Genomic DNA, 22,774 nt, shown 5'->3' on the forward strand with positions numbered 1-22,774 from the left:
TAAGGATCTATGTTTACATTTTCCTGAACACCATTTCGGGTGCCTTTGGAAGAAGGTGGATTGCTTTGGATACTTATTGGGACTATTTCAACACTACTACTTTCATCTGCACATCTGGGAGAAATTTTCTTGCATTGACAGTATTACACTCTTTTGTGTTTTTTGTTTTCTGTTTCATGTTGATTTGAATATTCTCCAATTCGTGTGTGAGGACATGTTTGGATCTTTTGGACATTGGAGCGCAAAGTGAGATTGTGCCATTTTTTTGCATTCTATTGTATTATAGGTTGGTGGCCTATTTTGCACCTTCTGTTTGCATCTCCATATTGCAGCGCCATTAGAGGAATTTTTTTCTATAGTAAGCAGGAACACTCCAGAGGCAGGTATAGGCTCCACAGGAAGCTATCACGGTGAGGCTGCACCGTCCTGGCTCCCATAAAAAGGTCCTACTGACCAACCATGGGAGAGCTAGTCAGGCCAGCCCCCCGGACCCTATTAGCCCCATCTGTAGCGTGGCGAACTGAGCGCAGCATCCCGGCTGCAGAGTAACAGCCGGGACCGAAGTGCAGGGTGACCCCGGTTGCTAGGCAACCAGCCGGAGATGGGAGCTCAGCGGCGGAAGAGATGCACCGGCCCCGCTGCCTAGCAACGGCCAGGAGCCGGCGCATCCAACTATACCCACCACCGCTAACAACCTGTATTTTTTAGGACATAGCATCAGATCACTGACTCACCATCAGTATTTTGCGGCACCGATGAGGATGCGCAAGCTGCCTGTTGGAGAGGCCAGGAAATCTACATCTAACAACGGGGATACCTGGCCTCTTCCCTCCCCCTAAACAGCAGCGACACACCTCTGTTTTCACATATGGAGGCCGTCGCCACCTCCAAAACAGCATCAGACTGTCAATCACTGACTGCCGGTCTGCTTCCTACGTCACAGGACCCGTTTGTGTATGCACCGGTACTTTGTGCGGGATCCGGTCTGAAGATCGACACTGTTTAGGTCGACAATGTTTAGGTCGACCACTATAGGTCGACAGTCACTTGGTCGACAGGGTTGGAAGGTCGACGGGGTTTCTAGGTCAACATGTGCTAGATCGACAGGTCAAAAGGTCAACATGAGTTTTTCACATTTTTTTCTTTTTTTGAACTTTTTCATAATAAACGATCCACATGGACTACGATTGGAACGGTAATCTGTGCCAAGCGAAGCGAGGCACCTTGCCCGAAGCATGGTGAGCGAAGTGAGCCATGAGAGGGGACACGGTGCACTAATTGGGGTTCCCTGTCACTCTACGAAGAAAACGACCTAGACACTGTCAATCTAATGATCCAGAGCCGGCCATAGGCATAGGCAAACTATGCAATTGCCTATGGCATTTGATATGCCTAGGGGCATCAGCAGCTTCTGCTGATTAAAGTGATATGCGGCATGCCTATATTCTGTGTAGCATTTCATATGCAGATACAGCCACAGTCTCACACAGTATATAGGCATGCTGCATATCAGTTTAATCAGTAGAAGCTGCTTGTGCATCCTAGCCATATAGCAATGCAAATAAGATGCATTTTCATAAAAAAAGGTGCCCGACGTTAGCATTGAGGCAAGATTTATGAGGACACATCTGTATCCAAGCAGAGGCAGAGGTCACAGTGTTAGTGTTAGTGGCAGTGTGAGTGCTGTGTGCATGTGAGTGGGTTGGTTGTGCAGTAGTGTTCGGAATATGTGTAAGGAGCATTATGTGTGTCATGTAAAAATGCATTAATAATGTTCAACATATGTGTAAGGGGCACTATGCGTGTCATTATGTGTATAAGGGCATTAATAATGTGCGGCATATGTGTAACAGGGTACTACTGCATGTGTGTCATTATGTGTATAGGGGCACTAATAATGTGCAGCAAATGTGTAGGGGCCACTATGTGTGTCATTATGTGTATAAGGGCATTAATAATGTGCGGCTTATTTGTAAGGGACATTATGTGTATAAGGGCATTAATAAAGGTTGTCATAATGTGTAAGGCGCATTATGTTTATAAGGACATTAATAATGTGTCTCATATGTGTAAGGGGCATTACTGTGTGGAATTATGTGTATAAATACATTACTAATGTGTGGTATTATGTGTATAAGGTGCTCTACTATGTGGCGTTGCGTATAGAAAGGGCACTACTGTGTCGTCTAATGTGAATAAAGAGCAATAAGGTGTGATGTAATGTGAATAAGGAGAAATTCAGTGTGATGTAATGTGAATAAGGGGCTCTACTGTGAGGAGTAACGTTTATAAGGTAAAGTAATACTACTGTGGGATGTAATATGAATTATGGACACTATCGCATGATCAAATGTGAATAAAGTGCAGTACTATGTGGCATAATTGGAATTGTGGTTACTATTGTGTGGCCATGCCCCTTGCCAGCAAAAATAAGATTTTACTCACCGGTAAATCTATTTCTCGTAGTCCGTAGTGGATGCTGGGGACTCCGTAAGGACCATGGGGAATAGACGGGCTCCGCAGGAGACTGGGCACTCTAAGAAAGATTTAGTACTACTGGTGTGCACTAGCTCCTCCCTCTATGCCCCTCCTCCAGACCTCAGTTAAGGAAACTGTGCCCGGAAGAGCTGACATTACAAGGAAAGGATTTTGGAACCCAGGGTAAGACTCATACCAGCCACACCAATCACACCGTATAACTTGTGATAAACTTATCCAGTTAACAGTATGAACAAACAACAGAGCATCAACCAATGGATGCCAACATAACATAACCCTTTATTAAGCAATAACTATATACACGTATTGCAGAAAGTCCGCACTTGGGACAGGCGCCCAGCATCCACTACGAACTACGAGAAATAGATTTACCGGTGAGTAAAATCTTATTTTCTCTAACGTCCTAGTGGATGCTGGGGACTCCGTAAGGACCATGGGGATTATACCAAAGCTCCCAAACGGGCGGGAGAGTGCGGATGACTCTGCAGCACCGAATGGGCAAACACAAGGTCCTCCTCAGCCAGGGTATCAAACTTGTAGAATTTTGCAAATGTGTTTGAACCCGACTAAGTAGCAGCTCGGCAAAGCTGTAATGCCGAGACCCCTCGGGCAGCCGCCCAAGAAGAGCCCACCTTCCTTGTGGAATGGGCTTTCACTGATTTTGGATGCGGCAATCCAGCCGCAGAATGAGCCTGCTGAATCGTGTTACAGATCCAGCGAGCAATAGTTTGCTTTGAAGCAGGAGCACCCAGTTTGTTGGATGCATACAGGATAAACAGCGAGTCAGTCTTCCTGACTCCAGCCGTTCTGGTTACCTAAATCTTCAAAGCCCGGACTACGTCAAGCAACTTGGAATCCTCCAAGTCACAAGTAGCCGCAGGCACCACAATAGGTTGGTTCAAATGAAAAGATGACACCACCTTTGGCAGAAATTGCGGACGAGTCCGCAATTCTGCCCTGTCCATATGGAAAACCAGATAGGGGCTTTTACATGACAAAGCCGCCAATTCTGACACACGCCTAGCCGAAGCTAAGGCCAACAGCATGACCACTTTCCACGTGAGATACTTTAGCTCCACAGTCTTAAGTGGCTCAAACCAGTGGGATTTCAGGAAACCCAACACCACGTTAAGATCCCAAGGTGCCACTGGTGGCACAAAAGGGGGCTGAATATGCAGCACTCCCTTAACAAACGTCTAAACCTCAGGCAGTGAAGCCAGTTCTTTTTGAAAGAAAATGGATAGGGCCGAAATCTGGACCTTTATGGACCCTAATTTTAGGCCCATAGTCACTCCTGACTGTAGGAAGTGCAGGAATCGACCCATCTGGAATTCCTCTGTAGGGGCCTTCCTGGCCTCACACCAAGCAACATATTTTCGCCATATACGGTGATAATGCTTTGCTGTCACGTCCTTCCTAGCCTTTATCAGCGTAGGAATAACTTCATCTGGAATGCCTTTTTCCGCTAGGATCAGGCGTTCAACCGCCATGCCATCAAACGCAGCCGCGGTAAGTCTTGGAACAGACAGGGCCCTTGTTGCAACAGGTCCTGTCTGAGAGGCAGAGGCCATGGGTCCTCTGTGAGCATTTATTGCAGTTCCGGGTACCAAGTCCTTCTTGGCCAATCCGGAACAATGAGTATTGTTCTCACTCCTCTTTTTCTTACAATTCTCAGCACCTTTGGTATGAGAGGAAGAGGAGGAAACACATAGACCGACTGGAACACCCACGGTGTTACTAGTGCGTCCACAGCTATCGCCTGAGGGTCCCTTGACCTGGCGCAATACCTTTTTAGCTTTTTGTTGAGGCGGGACGCCATCATGTCCACCTGTGGCAGTTCCCATCGATTTGCAATCTGCGTGAAGACTTCTTGATGAAGTCCCCACTCTCCCGGGTGGAGGTCGTGCCTGCTGAGGAAGTCTGCTTCCCAGTTGTCCACTCCCGGAATGAACACTGCTGACAGTGCGCTTACGTGATTCTCCGCCCAGCGAAGAATTCTGGTGGCTTCTACCATCGCCACCCTGCTCCTTGTGCCGCCTTGGCGGTTTACATGAGCCACTGCGGTCTGACTGGATCAGAACTGGTTGGTCGCAAAGCAGGGTCTCCGCTTGACTTAGGGCGTTGTATATGGCCCTTAGTTCCAGGATATTGATGTGAAGGCAAGTCTCCTGCCTTGACCACAGCCCTTGGAAATTTCTTCCCTGTGTGACTGCCCCCCACCCTCGGAGGCTTGCATCCGTGGTCACCAGGACCCAGTCCTGAATGCCGAATCTGCGACCTTCGAGAAGGTGAGCACTCTGCAGTCACCACAGGAGAGACACCCTGGCTCTGGGGGATAGGGTGATTAACCGATGCATCGAAGATGTGATCCGGACCACTTGTCCAGTAAGTCCCATTGGAAGGTCCTCGTATGGAACCTGCCGAAGGGAATGGCCTCGAATGATGCCACCCTCCTTCCCAGGACTCGAGTGCAGTGATGCACTGACACCTGTTTTGGTTTTAATAGATTCCTGACCAGTGTCACGGGCTCCTGAGCTCTCTCTATCGGGAGATAAACCCTTTTCTGGTCTGTGTCTAGGATCATGCCTAGGAGAGGCAGATGAGCTGTAAGAACCAACTGCGACTTTGGAATATATAGAATCCAGCCGTGTTGCCGTTTCACTTCCAGAGAAAGTAATACGCTGTTCAGCAACTGCTCTCTTGATCTCGCTTTTATGAGGAGATCGTCCAAGTACGTGATAATAGTGACACCTAGCTTCCGCAGGAGCACCATCATTTCCGCCATTACCTTGGTGAATATTCTCAAGGCCGTGGAGAGACCAAACGGCAACGTCTGAAATTGGTAATGACCATCCCGTACCGCAATTCTGAGGTACGCCTGATGAGGTAGATAAATGGGGACATGAAGGTATGCATCCTTTATGTCCCGAGTCACTATAAAATCTCCCCCTTTCAGGCTTGCAATAACCGCTCTTAGCGATTCCATCTTGAATTTGAACCCTTTCAGGTATATGTTCAGGGATTTTAAATTCAATATGGGTCCGACCGAACCGTCTGGTTTCGGGACTACAACATGGTCGAATAATAACCCCCTCCTTGTTGAAGGAGGGGAACCTTGACCACCACCTGTTGAAGATACAATTTATGAATTGCAGTTAACACTGTTTCCCTCTCGTGGGGGGGAGCCGGCAGGGCCGTCAGTGAGGGGGCATCTTCTCAAAGTCCAGCTTGTATCCCTGAGACACAATATCTATTGCCCAGGGATCTAACAGGGAGTGAACCCACTTGTGGCTGAACTTACGAAGGCGTGCCCCCACCGGGCCTAGCTCCGCCTGTGGAGCCCCAGCGACATGCAGTGGATTTTTGTAGAGGCGGGGGAGGACTTCTGTTCCTGGGAACTAGTTGTTTTGTGCAGCTTCTTTCCTCTGCCCCCGCCTCTGGCAAGAAAGGACGCACCTCGGACTTTCTTGTTTCTTTATTCGAAAGGCTGCATTTGATAATGTCGTGCTTTCCTAGGCTGTGCAGGATATAAGGCAAAATATCAGAATTACCAGCTATAGCTGTGGAGACCAGGTCCGAGAACCCTTCTCCACACAATCCTCAGCCTTCCACATGCCTCTTAAGTCGGCATCATCTGTCCATTGCATATTCTACAGGACACGTCAAGCAGAAATCGACATAGCTTTGACTCTAGGACCCAGTATACTCATGTCTCTTTGGGCATGTTTTATACATATATATATATACCTATCACTTAAGACAGCATCTTTAATATATATATATCTCTATATATACATATATATATAGAACTCCAAAAAAGGCAGCGGCACTCGAGGATTTTGTAAATAAGAAAAATTGTATTCAAAGACAATTACATATCTATATGCATACTAGGGTCTCATCTCTGCTGATAAGGTACCAGTCCACGCTGCCACAGCGCTATAAACCCATGCCGACACAATCGCCGGTCTGAGTAGTATACTAGAATGTGCACGCTATCTGCAGGATCCCTGAGAATAGCTAGTGCTACCTTCTGTGCAAACGGGACACCCTAGGGGAAGATTCCCATCACATCCTGGCCCTAGTGGGGAAAGGAAACTGCCTGAGAATTTTTTGTGGGAAGCTGCAGTCTTTTGTCTGGAGATTCCCGCTCTTTTTCCTCATGAGAGGAGGGAAATTTACCTCAGCTTTCTTCCCCTTAACATGTGTACCCTTGTGTCAGGGACAAATGAATCATCAGTGATATGCAAATCATCTTTTATTACAATAATCATATATTGAATACCTTTCAGCCATCTTGGCTGTAACTTTGCATTATCGTAGTCGACACTGGAGTCAAACTCCGTGTCAATATCAGTGTTTATTATTTTGGATAGTGAGCATTGTGAGACTCTGAAGGTCTCTGTGACATAGGGACAGACATGGGTAGATTTCCTGTCTGTTCTCTAATCTTTTGTGCAATAAATTCACCTCAGCACGTACACATATCCAAACAGGTGTCGGCGTTGTCGACGGAGACACCCTCTCACACACATATTTGCTCTATCTCCTCCTTAGGGGAGCCTTTTACCTCAGACATGTCGACACACACGTACCGACACACCACACACACAGGGGATGCTCTATTTGAAGACAGTTCCCCCACAAGGCCCTTTGGAGAGACAGAGAGAGAGTATGCCAGCACACACCCCAGCGCTATATGACCCAGGAATCACACAGTAACTTAGTGTTAACCCAGTAGCTGCTGTATATATTGTTTTTACGCCAAATTTATGTGCTCCCCCTCCCTTTTTCACCCTCTCTATCGTGCAGGGGAGAGCCTGGGGAGCTTCCTCTCAGCGGAGCTGTGGAGAGAAAATGGCGCTGGTGAGTGCTGAGGAAGAAGGCCCCGCCCCCTCAGCGGCGGGCTTCTCCCGCGATTTTGTGTAAAATTAATGGCGGGGGCTCATGCATATAACAGTGTCCAACTGTATATATGCTGCTTTTGCCAGGAGGTACTTAATTGCTGCCCAGGGCGCCCCCCCCCTGCGCCCCGCACCCTACAGTGACCGGAGTGTGTGGGTGTAATGCGGGAGCAATGGCGCACAGCTGCAGTGCTGTGCGCTACCTCATGTGAAGACAGGAGTCTTCTGCCGCCGATTTCATGTCTTCTTGCTTCTGCCGGCTTCTGTCTTCTGGCTCTGCGAGGGGGACGGCGGCGCGGCTCCGGGAACGGACGACCAAGGTTAAGATCCTGTGTTCGAACCCTCTGGAGCTAATGGTGTCCAGTAGCCTAAGAAGTGCAACCTAGCCGCAGTTAGTAGGTTTGCTTCTCTCCCCTCAGTCCCTCGTAGCAGAGAGTCTGTTGCCAGCAGAAGCTCTCTGAAAATAAAAAACCTAACTAAAATACTTTCTTATTAGCAAGCTCAGGAGAGCCCACTAAAAGCACCCAGCTCTGGCCGGGCACAGATTCTAACTGAGGTCTGGAGGAGGGGCATAGAGGGAGGAGCCAGTGCACACCAGTAGTACTAAATCTTTCTTAGAGTGCCCAGTCTCCTGCGGAGCCCGTCTATTCCCCATGGTCCTTACGGAATCCCCAGCATCCACTAGGACGTTAGAGAAAACACACACCTTTTTGGGCTGTGTGCCAAATGTGCAAACTGTTCCTATTTAAAATATAGGGGGTACAAATACCAAAATAAGGACTGCTATGGGTGAGGGGTGATGGTGCTGGGAAAGAGGTGCAAGGTCAGAGGTGGAACCAGCGGTGGTGCTAGGGGGCACCAGCCAAAATCTTGCCTAGGGCATCATATTGGTTAGGGCCGGCTCTGTAATGATCCACACCCCTTTGTGCATCAGGAGGCAGATCCATCAGGATCTGAATGAGGGCCCATTTTTGCAAGTGCTGTAAGTAGCATTTTACACTTGCCGACATTGCAGCATCTTCCATTCAGGGTTCTTATTGTGTTTGTTGACAATCATACTACAGTACATTCCCAATGATCTTCCACAGAGTCTCACCTAGGGCAAAAGGGCAATCTATTTGGCAGATCGGGTCAGAACAGAATTTACACATCAATTAAAAATGAACCATTTACTTTGTGTGTACCTCTCATGTACACTGTTTATATACATGATGCACAGTATTTGTTGGAGGATTATTTCCACCATACAAATGTGGCCGGGTATTGGTTCTTACCATGCTCATTTTTAGGAAGCATTATGAAATCACGTATAAGCCCAACTTTATTTAGCTTCCTACTCATACAATGTTTTGTTGTCCCCACATACGGGTAATCCGTCTCGGTCACCAATCCATCTGCACAAGAAATAATAGAAATATATTTAATTATAAAAGATATCTTGTTATTCACTGGATCTCAAACATGAAAAGTGATTTACATGGGTACCTGTAGCCACTGTCCCTCTCTGCCGGGGATTAGAGCAGCGAGTGACAGGGGAGATATCCCAATTGCCCCCCCACCGCTGGACACTGTGTCCCTCGGGTAGTGCAGCGGGACAGACAGTGAAAAATGGGACTATCCCGCCAAAATTGGAACAATTGGGAGGTATGCACCAGCCCTATAGCACTGGAAGATCATAACATACAGGAACAGCCACGCTCACTTACTGATCTTGTTGTAGCTCTGGCATAGTTACCCACCCTCCCTTATTCTGCAGGAGACTCCCTGAAATAGTAGCAATCTCCCTGACTCCCTGAATAGTCCTTCAATCTCCCTGACTGCACCTTACCCCCATTATGCAGCTGTTACATTCTTGGGAGAGAAAAAGAAATTAGAGATAAATACATTCAAATGGGCTCATCAGTGTCATTTCCCTGAATTGATTATAAGGCACAATATCCCTATGTCTACATGCATTTTAAATAAGGTTTCTCATGGCCACTTACAGCATATGGAACCTCTTGTAAAACAGAATACACAAACAAATCCTGAAAAATATATAAGTGTCTTTTCTTCAGCAAATAGATCTTACTAATTTTGGGGCTCATTTACACTTGACTGTAAGTCATTTTTATGACACGCCTCTCAGATGTAGAAGTATATGTCAGCGCTGATATAGTAGGCGTTACTTCCACAACCTCCTTGAAATGCTTTTTCAAAAGTAGGCAAGTATGAGCTCCGGACAGTCTCTGTTAACCCACCACTACTGCGGGTAACGTTCCAAACAGTGACAAGGCAGCCCAATGGGATTGCTACCCTGTCAGGAACCTGCAGCCAGTAGAGTACAAGGCAGCAGTAACAGGAACTAATGTAGGGGGTGGCGGAGCAGCGGCCACTTCCTAGGATGCTGCAGTGAGTGAGAAGGGTCACTGATCCTGGCGCACCTGATAAAGGAAGGCGTTCCTGGTGTATGGCAGCAGCAGAAGCAGCACAAATCCTGGCACCCATCTGCCCAAACAGTACCCTGGCAAAGCACGACGTGCCCTGTGCACCCCGGCACCAGCCATGGCCGGCCAGGAAACACAGGTGCAGACAACAGGTGAGGAGAGAGGCAGAGTGGCATTCATATGAAATTCGACGTGCTGAGCGGGCTGCTGGAGGTCAAGGAGGGGAGCACCAGAGACATGGTGGAGACAGTTTTTAACCTGGTGAGTGTGAGATGCGCCCAGAACAGTCACTCTGCACAGTGTCACCTTGTCACATCCACACTAGTTACAGTACCCTGCTCAAAAGAAAGATGTGGCACTGCGCTAGAGGAGAAGTTAAACAATCACTGTACCCAAAATGCTGCTATAGGGAATGTGGAATCACTACCTAATTCCACTCTATAGACAAGAATATATAAATGGATATCCCCAGCGCAAGCTGGGTTGAATAAATGATTGCTAACACTATGTATATGGTGAATAAATTGTTTATTAAAAAATGAGTATAATGCAAAATTGATATTCTAAAAACTATATATCTCTAAAATGGTACCTAGATATATTACAAATGTATTCTCAATAAGAGAAATATAAAAATAATGTCTGGCCTATTACCGGTAAACAAAGGAGACAAACTACATAAAACATACAAACATAAAAACGCAGTGTCCCAAACCAGTGTTAGAACTCAAAAAACGTTCCTGGTACTTTATAAATAGAATGAAAAAATATTGCACAAATAGTAAGGTGCTTATATAAGCTGTGGATGCGCGGATTTGCGACTTACTCCCTCTGTTTGAAAAAGTGGCTGTTTGATAAATATACAAGATCCTCAAAAAAGATCCCACCACAGAGTTTATGGAGGACTTGAGCCAATTACTGGGAAAAGGGAAGAATGCCGGAATTCTGAACAAACAAGAATTTGAATATTTGAATAACAAGAACCCTACCATCCCGGTATTCTACCTTCTGCCTAAGATACACAAAGACAGAAACAATCCTCCGGGATGCCCGATAGTAGCAGGGGTAGGATCTCTAACGGTGAACCTATCAGGGTATATAGATAAATTTCTACAACCGATAGTTATACAGCAAAAAGGGTATATAAAAGACACGACTCGAATCATAAATATTTTAAATGAGATACAATGGGAAAATGGTCTACTTTTGGCAACGTGCGATATTAAGGCACTTTATACGTGCATCCATCATGATATTGGATGCGAGTATGTCAGAAGCAAGATCACCGAAACTAAAACTTTGAGACAAGAACAGATTGATTTTATAATGGAATCTATTGATTTCATTCTTAATCATAATTTCTTTTGGTACAAAGATGCTTTTTATGTTCAACGTACCGGAACAGCAATGGGCACAAAATTTGCACCCTCATATGAAAACCTTTTTTTGGCAGAATGGTAAACAAGGAATATATGGCACAATAAGAAATATATGGAAAAACTTCATCTATGGGCAAGATACATCGATGATGTAATTATAATATGGAAGGGTGACCGGAATGAATTAGAAGAGTTCATTAAGGAGATCAACGGGAATACAGTTAATATGGAATTCACCAGCACCATCAGTGACAAGTCCATATATTTCCTGGATCTAACTATCTTTGTGGAGAATAATAAACTAGAGACAAAAACCTACATAAAACCTACAGATAGTAACAGTTACCTGAATGCAAATAGTAACCATCATAAGAATTGGATATGCAATATTCCGGGAGGACAGATGAGAAGCATTAAAAGAAATTGCTCTAAGGAAACAGATTTTGATGCCCAGGTTGAAGACCTCATTATCAATTTTGAAGAAAAAAACTACAATAAAGAAGCTCTCCAAGAGACGAAACTCACCACGAAGGAATTACAACGTTCAGATCTTCTTAAATACAAACCGAAGAAAAATAAGCACACAGGACGTTCTTTATATTTCCAAATTTTCATCCCAAAACCATATGCTCGAACAGAGTATACGGAAACACTGGCATATTTTGCTATCAGATGAAGTCCTTAAAGAGATCTTACCATCAAGACCACATTTTGTCTATAAAAGAGCTCCAAGTTTGAAATCCTTTCTGGTTAATAGCCATCAACAAACCGACATAACATCTAAGAAAGTTGAAACGAGAAAAGGTTTCTCCAGATGCGGCATGTGTACCGCATGTAGGAAAACAAGAACGAATTCCACAAAAGCGGTTGAATCAGTCCTTTCCTTTTCGAATGGTTCCGAATTTAAAATAAAGGAACGAATCAGCTGTAACAGCATTGGAGTCATTTATTTACTTTATTGCCCCTGTGGTCTACAATACATAGGCCAAACGAAACGAAAGTTACACATTAGGGTTCAGGAGCATCTTTGCAACATAAAGAATAAAAAGAAGGACCATAGCATCCCAATCCACTTTCAAGAAGAACATAATGGAAATCCACATGTTTTACACCATGGAGAGGGGGCAAAATAGAGGAATATCTTATAAAAGAAGAAACTAAATTAATTTACCATATGGGCACCCTAGCACCTAAAGGTCTTAATATTGATTTCGACCTTAATCCTTTTTTAAAATAATGTTTTTTTAAAATAATGAAATTAATATCACTTTTGCGAATTTATAAAGATTATCAATTAGACTAGAACGTGTTTTGAATATGCACATATAAAGTTTATTTTTTAATAAACAATTTATTCACCATATACATAGTGTTATCAATCATTTATTCGACCCAGCTTGCGCTGGGGATATCCATTTATATATTCTTTGTTACAGTACCCTGCTCTTCCTGAGCCTCCCTATTATACACTGTGGCAGCAGGAACATGTGGTAGGCAGCTGCAGTACCACAAGCCTCTAACAACTTGCTGGGGCAGTCTGTCTCTCTCGATATTGGGTATATTTACTAAAGTGTGGGTTTACACAAGTGGAGATGTTGCCTATAGCAACCAATCAGATCCTTATCATTTATCTAGAAGCTTCTTGATGATAATAGTTGAAATCGCCACATCTATAAACCTGCACCTTAGTAAATATACCCTCTCTCTCTCTCTCTCTCTCTCACAGACCCAGATGGTATGATCACAGGGGTGTGTGTGCATACAGTGTACTTATGCCTGGAGCTGCTGAGAGACAGATGCAGGATCCTGCTGTGATACTCTAGGATAAGTATCATGTGAAGTTCGATATATAGGCAAGTATACGGGTTAGTTAGTACTATAAGGTGGACCAGCCCTTTTTTTATCACAAGGTTTCTCTTTAATTCTCCACAGAAAGGTAACAAGGATGGACACCAAGAGTTCTATCAACGGTTTTACTTGCGGAAAACTTATATACAGTCGTTGGCAATAAGTTTTTACACTACATTTCACACAGGAAAAAAAACTATTTTATTTCTCAGCACCGTGGTGTCACAGAGTCTTCTTTCATGAGGAAGAACAAACACAGATGTTACCTAACTCGATAATACTGATCAATTTTTCACATGCAGACAATTCAGCAAACAATATTATTACAATTTCTAGTCTGATATGAGCAAAACTTTTCAATAGGATTATGTTTTTTTTTTAGCTCTCTGTTACAACTCGTAAACAAAGAAATGAAACCTAGGCATTCACCCAGTATATACTAAAGCTATTCAAGTAATTCAGTTCAGCTGAGCTTTACAGTGGTGCAGTCAAATATGTAGGTAGTTATTTATTTCCTTTAGCTAAAGAGAATCCAAGATGTCACGGTGTTGACACGGCAATATTTAACACTTGAATGGTGCAAACCTGAGTTTGTTGGAAGGTTAGCTCCCTGCGATATTTGGTGATTTTAATATTATGAACACTATACTCCTTAAACAAACTTGAAATAGTGCTACTATGCGCTGCTTGAACTTGGAGAGCAAAGGACTGCAGTTTTAACTTCATATTGGATCCTTATCACTTTTTACTCTAGTGAAATCCCTCACTGTTATGAGTTAGTGGGGTATAGTCAAACACAACCAACCTCAGACAGCTGACTGATGGGTCTTTACTGTAGATAAATTAGTGATGAGCGGGTTCGGTTTCTCGGAAACCGAACCCCCCCGAACTTCACCCTTTTTACACGGGTCCGAGCCATACTTGGATTCTCCCGTATGGCTCGGTTAATCCGAGCGCGCACGAACGTCATCATCCCGCTGTCGGATTCTCGCGAGATTCGGATTCTATATAAGCAGCCGCGCGTCGCCGCCATTTTAACTCGTGCATTGGAAATGTTAGGGAGAGGACGTGGCTGGCGTCCTCTCCGTTAATGTTGAACTTGATTGTGCTTTATTGCTTAATTGTGGGGAGGACTGGGGAGCAGCTGTATAATATAGGAGGAGTACAGTGCAGAGTTTTGCTGATCAGTGACCACCAGTTTTATCCGTTCTCTGCCTGAAAAAAACGCTCCTTATCTGTGCTCAGTGTGCTGCATATATTTGTGCTCACACTGCTTAATTGTGGGGACTGGGGAGCAGCTGTATTATATAGCAGGAGTACAGTGCAGAGTTTTGCTGACAGTGACCACCAGTATACGTTGTCTGCCTGAAAAACACTCCATATCTGTGCTCAGTGTGCTGCTTTATTATGGGGACTGGGGACCACCAGTATAATATTATATGGGAGGAGTACAGTGCAGAGTTTTGCTGACCAGTGACCACCAGTATATAATATATAGCATTACGGTACAGTAGGCCACTGCTGTACCTACCTCTGTGTCGTCAAGTATACTATCCATCTAGATTCTATACCTGTGGTGCATTTCAGTTGTGCAGTTTGCTGACACAGTGACCACCAGTATATATAGCAGTACGGTACGGAAGGCCACTGCTGTACCTACCTCTGTGTCGTCATTAAGTATACTATCCATCTACATTCTATACCTGTGGTGCATTTTAGTTTTGCAATTTGCTGACACAGTGACCACCAGTATATATAGCAGTACGGTACAGAAGGCCACTGCTGTACCTACCTCTGTGTCGTCATTAAGTATACTATCCATCTACATTCTATACCTGTGGTGCATTTTAGTTTTGCAGTTTGCTGACACAGTGACCACCAGTATATATAGCAGTACGGTACGGAAGGCCACTGCTGTACCTACCTCTGTGTCGTCATTAAGTATACTATCCATCTACATTCTATACCTGTGGTGCATTTTAGTTTTGCAGTTTGCTTACACAGTGACCACCAGTATATATAGCAGTACGGTACGGAAGGCCACTGCTGTACCTACCTCTGTGTCGTCATTAAGTATACTATCCATCTACATTCTATACCTGTGGTGCATTTTAGTTGTGCAGTTTGCTGACACAGTGACCACCAGTATATATAGCAGTACGGTACGGAAGGCCACTGCTGTACCTACCTCTGTGTCGTCATTAAGTATACTATCCATCTACATTCTATATCTGTGGTGCATTTTAGTTTTGCCGTTTGCTGACACAGTGACCACCAGTATATATAGCAGTACGGTACGGAAGGCCACTGCTGTACCTACCTCTGTGTCGTCATTAAGTATACTATCCATCTACATTCTATACCTGTGGTGCATTTTAGTTTTGCAGTTTGCTGACACAGTGACCACCAGTATATATAGCAGTACGGTACGGAAGGCCACTGCTGTACCTACCTCTGTGTCGTCATTAAGTATACTATCCATCTACATTCTATACCTGTGGTGCATTTTAGTTGTGCGCAGTATATATAGTAGTAGGCCATTGCTATTGATACTGGCATATAATTCCACACATTAAAAAATGGAGAACAAAAATGTGGAGGTTAAAATAGGGAAAGATCAAGATCCACTTCCACCTCGTCCTGAAGCTGCTGCCACTAGTCATGGCCGAGACGATGAAATGCCATCAACGTCGTCTGCCAAGGCCGATGCCCAATGTCATAGTAGAGAGCATGTAAAATCCAAAAAACAAAAGTTCAGTAAAATTACCCAAAAATCAAAATTGAAAGCGTCTGATGAGAAGCGTAAACTTGCCAATATGCCATTTACGACACGGAGTGGCAAGGAACGGCTGAGGCCCTGGCCTATGTTCATGGCTAGTGGTTCAGATTCACATGAGGATGGAAGCACTCATCCTCTCGCTAGAAAAATGAAAAGACTTAAGCTGGCAAAAGCACAGCAAAGAACTGTGCGTTCTTCAAAATCAGAAATCCCCAAGGAGAGTCCAATTGTGTCGGTTGCGATGCCTGACCTTCCCAACACTGGACGGGAAGAGCTTGCGCCTTCCACCATTTGCACGCCCCCTGCAAGTGCTGGAAGGAGCACCCGCAGTCCAGTTCCTGATAGTCAAATTGAAGATCTCACTGTTGAAGTACACCAGGATGAGGATATGGGTGTTGCTGGCGCTGGGGAGGAAATTGACAAGGAGGATTCTGATGGTGAGGTGGTTTGTTTAAGTCAGGCACCCGGGGGGACACCTGTTGTCCGTGGGACGAATATGGCCATTGACATGCCTGGTCAAAATACAAAAAAAAGTCAGCTCTTCGGTGTGGAATTATTTCAACACAAATGCGGACAACAGGTGTCAAGCCGTGTGTTGCCTTTGTCAAGCTGTAATAAGTAGGGGTAAGGACGTTAACCACCTCGGAACATCCTCCCTTATACGTCGCCTGCAGCGCATACATCACAAGTCAGTGACAAGTTCAAAAACTTTGGATGACAGCGGAAGCAGTCCACTGACCACAAAATCCCTTCCTCTTGTAACCAAGCTCCTGCAAACCACACCACCAACTCCCTCAGTGTCAATTTCCTCCTTCCCCAGGAAAGCCAATAGTCCTGCAGGCCATGTCACTGTCAAGTCTGACGAGTCCTCTCCTGCCGGGATTCCTCCGATGCATCCTTGAGTGTAACGCCTGCTGCTGCTGGCGCTGCTGTTGTTGCTGCTGGGAGTCGATCGTCATCCCAGAGGGGAAGTCGGAAGACCACTTGTACTACTTCCAGTAAGCAATTGACTGTCCAACAGTCCTTTGCGAAGAAGATGAAATATCACAGCAGTCATCCTGCTGCAAAGCAGATAACTCAGGCCTTGGCAGCCTGGGCGGTGAGAAACGTGGTTCCGGTATCCACCGTTAATTCAGAGGCAACTAGAGACTTGATTGAGGTACTGTGTCCCCGGTACCAAATACCATCTAGGTTCCATTTCTCTAGGCAGGCGATACCGAAAATGTACACAGACCTCAGAAAAAGAGTCACCAGTGTCCTAAAAAATGCAGTTGTACCCAATGTCCACTTAACCACGGACATGTGGACAAGTGGAGCAGGGCAGACTCAGGACTATATGACTGTGACAGCCCACTGGGTAGATGTATTGCCTCCCGCAGCAAGAACAGCAGCGGCGGCACCAGTAGCAGCATCTCGCAAACGCCAACTCGTTCCTAGGCAGGCTACGCTTTGTATCACCGCTTTCCAGAAGAGGCACACAGCTGACAACCTCTTACGGAAACTGAAGAAGATCATCGCAGAATGGCTTACCCCAATTGGACTCTCCTGGGGATTTGTGACATCGGACAACGCCAGCAATATTGTGCGTGCATTACATCTGGGCAAATTCCAGCACGTCCCATGTTTTGCACATACATTGAATTTGGTGGTGCAGAATTATTTAAAAAACGTCAGGGGCGTGCAAGAGATGCTGTCGGTGGCCCGAAGAATTGCGGGCCACTTTCGGCATTCAGCCACCGCGTACAGAAGACTAGAGCACCACCAAACAATCCTGAACCTGCCCTGCCATCATCTGAAGCAAGAGGTGGTAACGAGGTGGAATTCAACCCTCTATATGCTTCAGCGGATGGAGGAGCAGCAAAAGGCCATTCAAGCCTATACATCTGCCCACGATATAGGCAAAGGAGGGGGAATGTACATGACTCAAGCGCAGTGGAGAATGATTTCAACGTTGTGCAAGGTTCTGCAACCCTTTGAACTTGCCACACGTGAAGTCAGTTCAGACACTGCCAGCCTGAGTCAGGTCATTCCCCTCATCAGGCTTTTGCAGAAGAAGCTGGAGACATTGAAGGAGGAGCTAAAACAGAGCGATTCCGCTAGGCATGTGGGACTTGTGGATGGAGCCCTTAATTCGCTTAACCAGGATTCACGGGTGGTCAATCTGTTGAAATCAGAGCACTACATTTTGGCCACCGTGCTCGATCCTAGATTTAAAACCTACGTTGTATCTCTCTTTCCGGCAGACACAAGTCAGGAGAGGTTCAAAGACCTGCTGGTGAGAAAATTGTCAAGTCAAGCGGAACGTGACCCGTCAACATCTCCTCCTTCACATTCTCCCGCAACTGGGGGTGCGAGGAAAAGGCTAAGAATTCCGAGCCCACCCACTGCCGGTGATGCAGGGCAGTCTGGAGCGAGTGCTGACATCTGGTCCGGACTGAAGGACCTGCCAACGATTACTGACATGTCGTCTACTGTCACTGCATATGATTCTCTCACCATTGAAAGAATGGTGGAGGATTATATGAGTGACCGCATCCAAGTAGGCACATCAGACAGTCCATACATATACTAGCAGGAAAAAGAGGCAATTTGGAGGCCCTTGCACAAACTGGCTTTATTCTACCTAAGTTGCCCTCCCTCCAGTGTGTACTCCGAAAGAGTGTTTAGTGCAGCTACTCACCTTGTCAGCAATCGGCGTACGAGGTTACTTCCAGAAAATGTGGAGAAGATGATGTTCATCAAAATTAATTATAATCAATTCCTCCGTGGAGACATTCACCAGCAATTGCCTCCAGAAAGTACACAGGGATCTGAGATGGTGGATTCCAGTGAGGACAAACTAATAATCTGTGAGGAGGGGGATGTACACAGTGAAAGGGGTGAGGAATCGGAGGATGATGAGGAGGAGGACATCTTGCCTCTGTAGAGCCAGTTTGTGCAAGGAGAGATTGATTGCTTCTTTTTTGGTGGGGGCCCAAACCAACCAGTCATTTCAGTCACAGTCGTGTGGCAGACCCTGTCGCTGAAATGATGGGTTCGTTAAAGTGTGCATGTCCTGTTTATACAACATAAGGGTGGGTGGGAGGGCCCAAGGACAATTCCATCTTGCACCTCTTTTTTCTTTGATTTTTCTTTGCATCATGTGCTGTTTGGGGACTATTTTTTTGAAGTGCCATCCTGTCTGACACTGCAGCACCACTCCTAGATGGGCCAGGTGTTTGTGTCGGCCACTTGTGTCGCTTAGCTTAGTCACACAGCGACCTTGGTGCGCCTCTTTTTTTCTTTGCATCATGTGCTGTTTGGGGACAATTTTTTTTAAGTGCCATCCTGTCTGACACTGCAGTGCCACTCCTAGATGGGCCAGGTGTTTGTGTCGGCCACTTGTGTCGCTTAGCTTAGTCACACAGCGGCCTTGGTGCGCCTCTTTTTTTCTTTGCATCATGTGCTGTTTGGGGACAATTTTTTGGACGTGCCATCCTGTCTGACACTGCAGTGCCACTCCTAGATGGGCCAGGTGTTTGTGTCAGCCACTTGTGTCGCTTAGCTTAGCCATCCAGCGACCTCGGTGCAAATTTTAGGACTAAAAATAATATTGTGAGGTGTGAGGTGTTCAGAATAGACTGGAAATGAGTGGAAATTATGGTTATTGAGGTTAATAATACTATGGGATCAAAATGACCCCCAGATTCTATGATTTAAGCTGTTTTTTAGGGTTTTTTTAAAAAAACACCCGAATCCAAAACACACCCGAATCCGACAAAAAAATTTCGGTGAGGTTTTGCCAAAATGCGTCCGAATCCAAAACACGGCCGCGGAACCGAATCCAAACCCAAAACACAAAACCCGAAAAATGTCCGGTGCACATCACTAAATAACATTTGGTTAAACAGGAACCTTTGCATACAGTGCAGATTAAATTTCCGCTAGCTTTTACAGTCTTTAGCAGTTCCTCTGCTAGCAGCAATGATGCTGGCTAATATCGTTACATCTGTCACCAGGTACTCAATAAGTGTCACTCCCCTCCTTAAGGCTGTAGAGGTTTCCTGTGTGGTGTTTTAGGGGACTACCTCTCCTGTAGATGATGCTGCCCGTATATGGAGCTTTCAGCTCTGCCTTGACTGTCTAATACCCCTTTCACATTGCAAACCCGGGTCAGATCCGGGATTTGAACACGGCTCCGACCCGGGTAAGAGACGTTCACATCGCAATACTGACCTGGGTTATTCCCGGGTTATTGCTGTGTTGGTGCCTTTTTGCTCAATACCGGGTCACCCATGTTAAAACCAGTGTGATGACATTTTAAAAGGACTTGATTGGTTCCCAGTTTTCTACAAGAAAGGAAGGGGCTGGGGAATGCTCACAGTGCAGCAATCATGGCCGACAGAGCACATGTCCCAGTACAGAGCCCGGAATTTATGAGTGTCTCAGCTGTACTGCTGCTGGATTTAGGCTGTGAGAGGTTATTGCAGCTTCTCACTGTCTGTAGTTTCTTCAGCAGCTATTTAACAAGATGGAGGAGGTTGCATTTTTTGACTGAAAGGGATATTTTGCAGAGACAATATCTGCGTAGGAGGAGATCTCTCACAACAGCATCGGTGTCGACTATCCTGTACCTCCACCTCTCTTCTGACTGAAGATTGTGGTTCAGAGAAAGGCAGCATGGACAAGCGTTCATGCACTGCGTCCTTAATTTTGAGGATATCCAGTGGAAGTTACACTTCAGGATGTCACAGCAGACCTTCTATTATCTCTTGGATCTATTGACCCCAACACTCGCTAGGCAGAGTACACTCATAGAGCCAAGTAGGAGGCTAGCGATAGCATTGTGGTGGTACGCGACTCCCGGTGAATATTGCACCCTGTCGTGCCTATTTGGTGTGGGCATTTCAACAGTGTGCAACATCGCTTATGAAGTCACACGGGCACTGGTGCAAAGTCTATACTATTGATTTATTTGTCTACCCCAAGAACAGCGCTTACAGGACACCATAAATTGTTTCAAGACTCACGGATATCCTCAATGCGCAGGTGCAATTGATGGTACCCACATTCCTATCATAGCCCCTCACGATAACCATGCTGATTATTACAACCGAAAAGGGTCGCACTCCATAATTTTACAGGCTGTGGTGGATCATAAATATTGTTAAGAATGTTCTGTCCTTTATTTTTTACATTTATCTTTCTACATTTCCGAACTAATTATTTTGTTTCCCAGCTTCATAGATGTATTTATTGGTTGGCCTGAACGGGCGCATGATGCTCGAGTACTTGCCAATTCTGACCTGTTTCGTCTAGCAGAGGAAAAGCAAGGTGGCTGGTTTTCCCTAGAGTGGTAAGTAAATTTTAATTTTTTTAACTATGTTATTATAGCTGGCCCTATTGGTCATGCATATATATTACACCCTGAGCATTAACATAGGATGTAATGTTTCCTATTGAACATGATTCCATCATTGCACCCAAATATTATTTCATCTTACCCGCAAATGCCAACACCCCATCTATGGTCCCCAGTCTGCCCCTAACGGAGGAATCTGCTCCTATTCTTAATGTATTTTTTTTTTACTCTTTGTGTAGAACTCTAAAACAGTTGATGGAGTGGAAGTACCGGTCCATATAATTGGGGATGCAGCTTACTCTTTGAGAAGATGGTTGCTGAAGGGGTTCATGCAACTCGGTCAGCTGATTCCAAACCAGATAAGACACACTCACACACTAAGCTCCTCCAGAATGGTTGAATTTGCGTTCAGCAGGTTAAAAGGTCGTTGGCGTTGTCTTTTGAAAAGGAACAATGTGGACCTTTTGATTATGCCTAACATTGTGGCAGCATGCTGTATACTGCATAATCTCTGTGAGTTTGGGAGGGAGGAATTCCTACCGGGGTGGACAGTAAAGGACTCTGTGTTTTCCCTGCACTTGATATGGAGTCATATTTGGGTGACCATGCAGCAAGTGCGGAACAAGTTAGGGCTGCAATAATGGGCAACTTTTCATCTTTGTTGGTTTAAATGTTTTGTAGTTTGTTATAGTTTCCCAAAAATGTCTTTGGCCATTCAACTTCTGTGCCCATGTTCAACTGATTGTGTGCTACACTTTGTTTTTTGTTGAAAAATTTAATTTCAGTAGGTTTACAAAACAGGTGTGACACCTTTTTACTTTATACAAAACAAGAACTGTACATATCAAATAACAATACTATGTTAATATATAGCATATTATAAATGTTTTAAGGTTTTTCTAAAATATAATAACAGCAACAACAAGCCAGCAAATACTCTGGTAATATAAATAATTAAAAGCCAAGGAGATTAAGGTCAATTTTTATACACCGGAGCATTAGGGTCCACCGGCCTCTGTGTGAGGGGTGGTTGGGAATGAGTATACTCATACGGTGCTGGGTACACCGGTGCATTAGGATCTACCGGCCTCTGTGTAGGGGGTGGTTGGGGATGACTATACTCATACGGTGCTGGGTACGGTGTAAGATTAAAATGGGGATATGAGTGACTGTATTGGGAAGGCATAGTATGTGGGTGCCCTAAGCGTTGACTTTGGCTACCAAACAGAGATGTGAGAAACTTCTGGTTCTCCCTCTGTAGCTCACAAATATGATCCATAAAATTGTTCTGCATGGTTTGTTCCACTGCCAGGAGATGGTCCATGCGAGCATCTTCCCTGGCTGCCATGGCTGTGTCCATTAGCTCAAGCTTATCCAGCAGAACAGTCGTCATGGCTTTGACTGCCTGTTCTGTTTTGTTAGGCCTCCTCCTGCGTGGTGTTACAGTATATACTGTGGGCGCAAGAGATCAAAAATGTCTTAACAAATGTGAATTGCAGTGAGGCTATAGAAAACTGCAGTGATGATAGCAAGGGTGTCTGTGGTCTCCTCCCACCTACACACTGCATACACTGCAACATTTATCATTTTTAATATTA

General features: G+C 45.1%; 1 protein-coding gene across 1 annotated transcript in view; it reads right to left on the bottom strand.

Annotated features, from left to right (window-relative positions):
* Positions 1-22,774, bottom strand: part of LOC134970067 (cathepsin W-like) — a 120,691-nt gene that overhangs the window by 42,731 nt on the left and 55,186 nt on the right. Inside the window, exon 7 of the mRNA XM_063946162.1 lies at positions 8,678-8,797. Within this exon, the coding sequence (XP_063802232.1) occupies positions 8,678-8,797 (120 nt within the window). The remainder of the gene's footprint in view (positions 1-8,677; positions 8,798-22,774) is intronic.

The sequence above is a fragment of the Pseudophryne corroboree genome, chromosome 11 (genome assembly GCF_028390025.1).
Source record: "Pseudophryne corroboree isolate aPseCor3 chromosome 11, aPseCor3.hap2, whole genome shotgun sequence".
Classification (NCBI taxonomy): Eukaryota; Metazoa; Chordata; class Amphibia; order Anura; family Myobatrachidae; genus Pseudophryne; species Pseudophryne corroboree.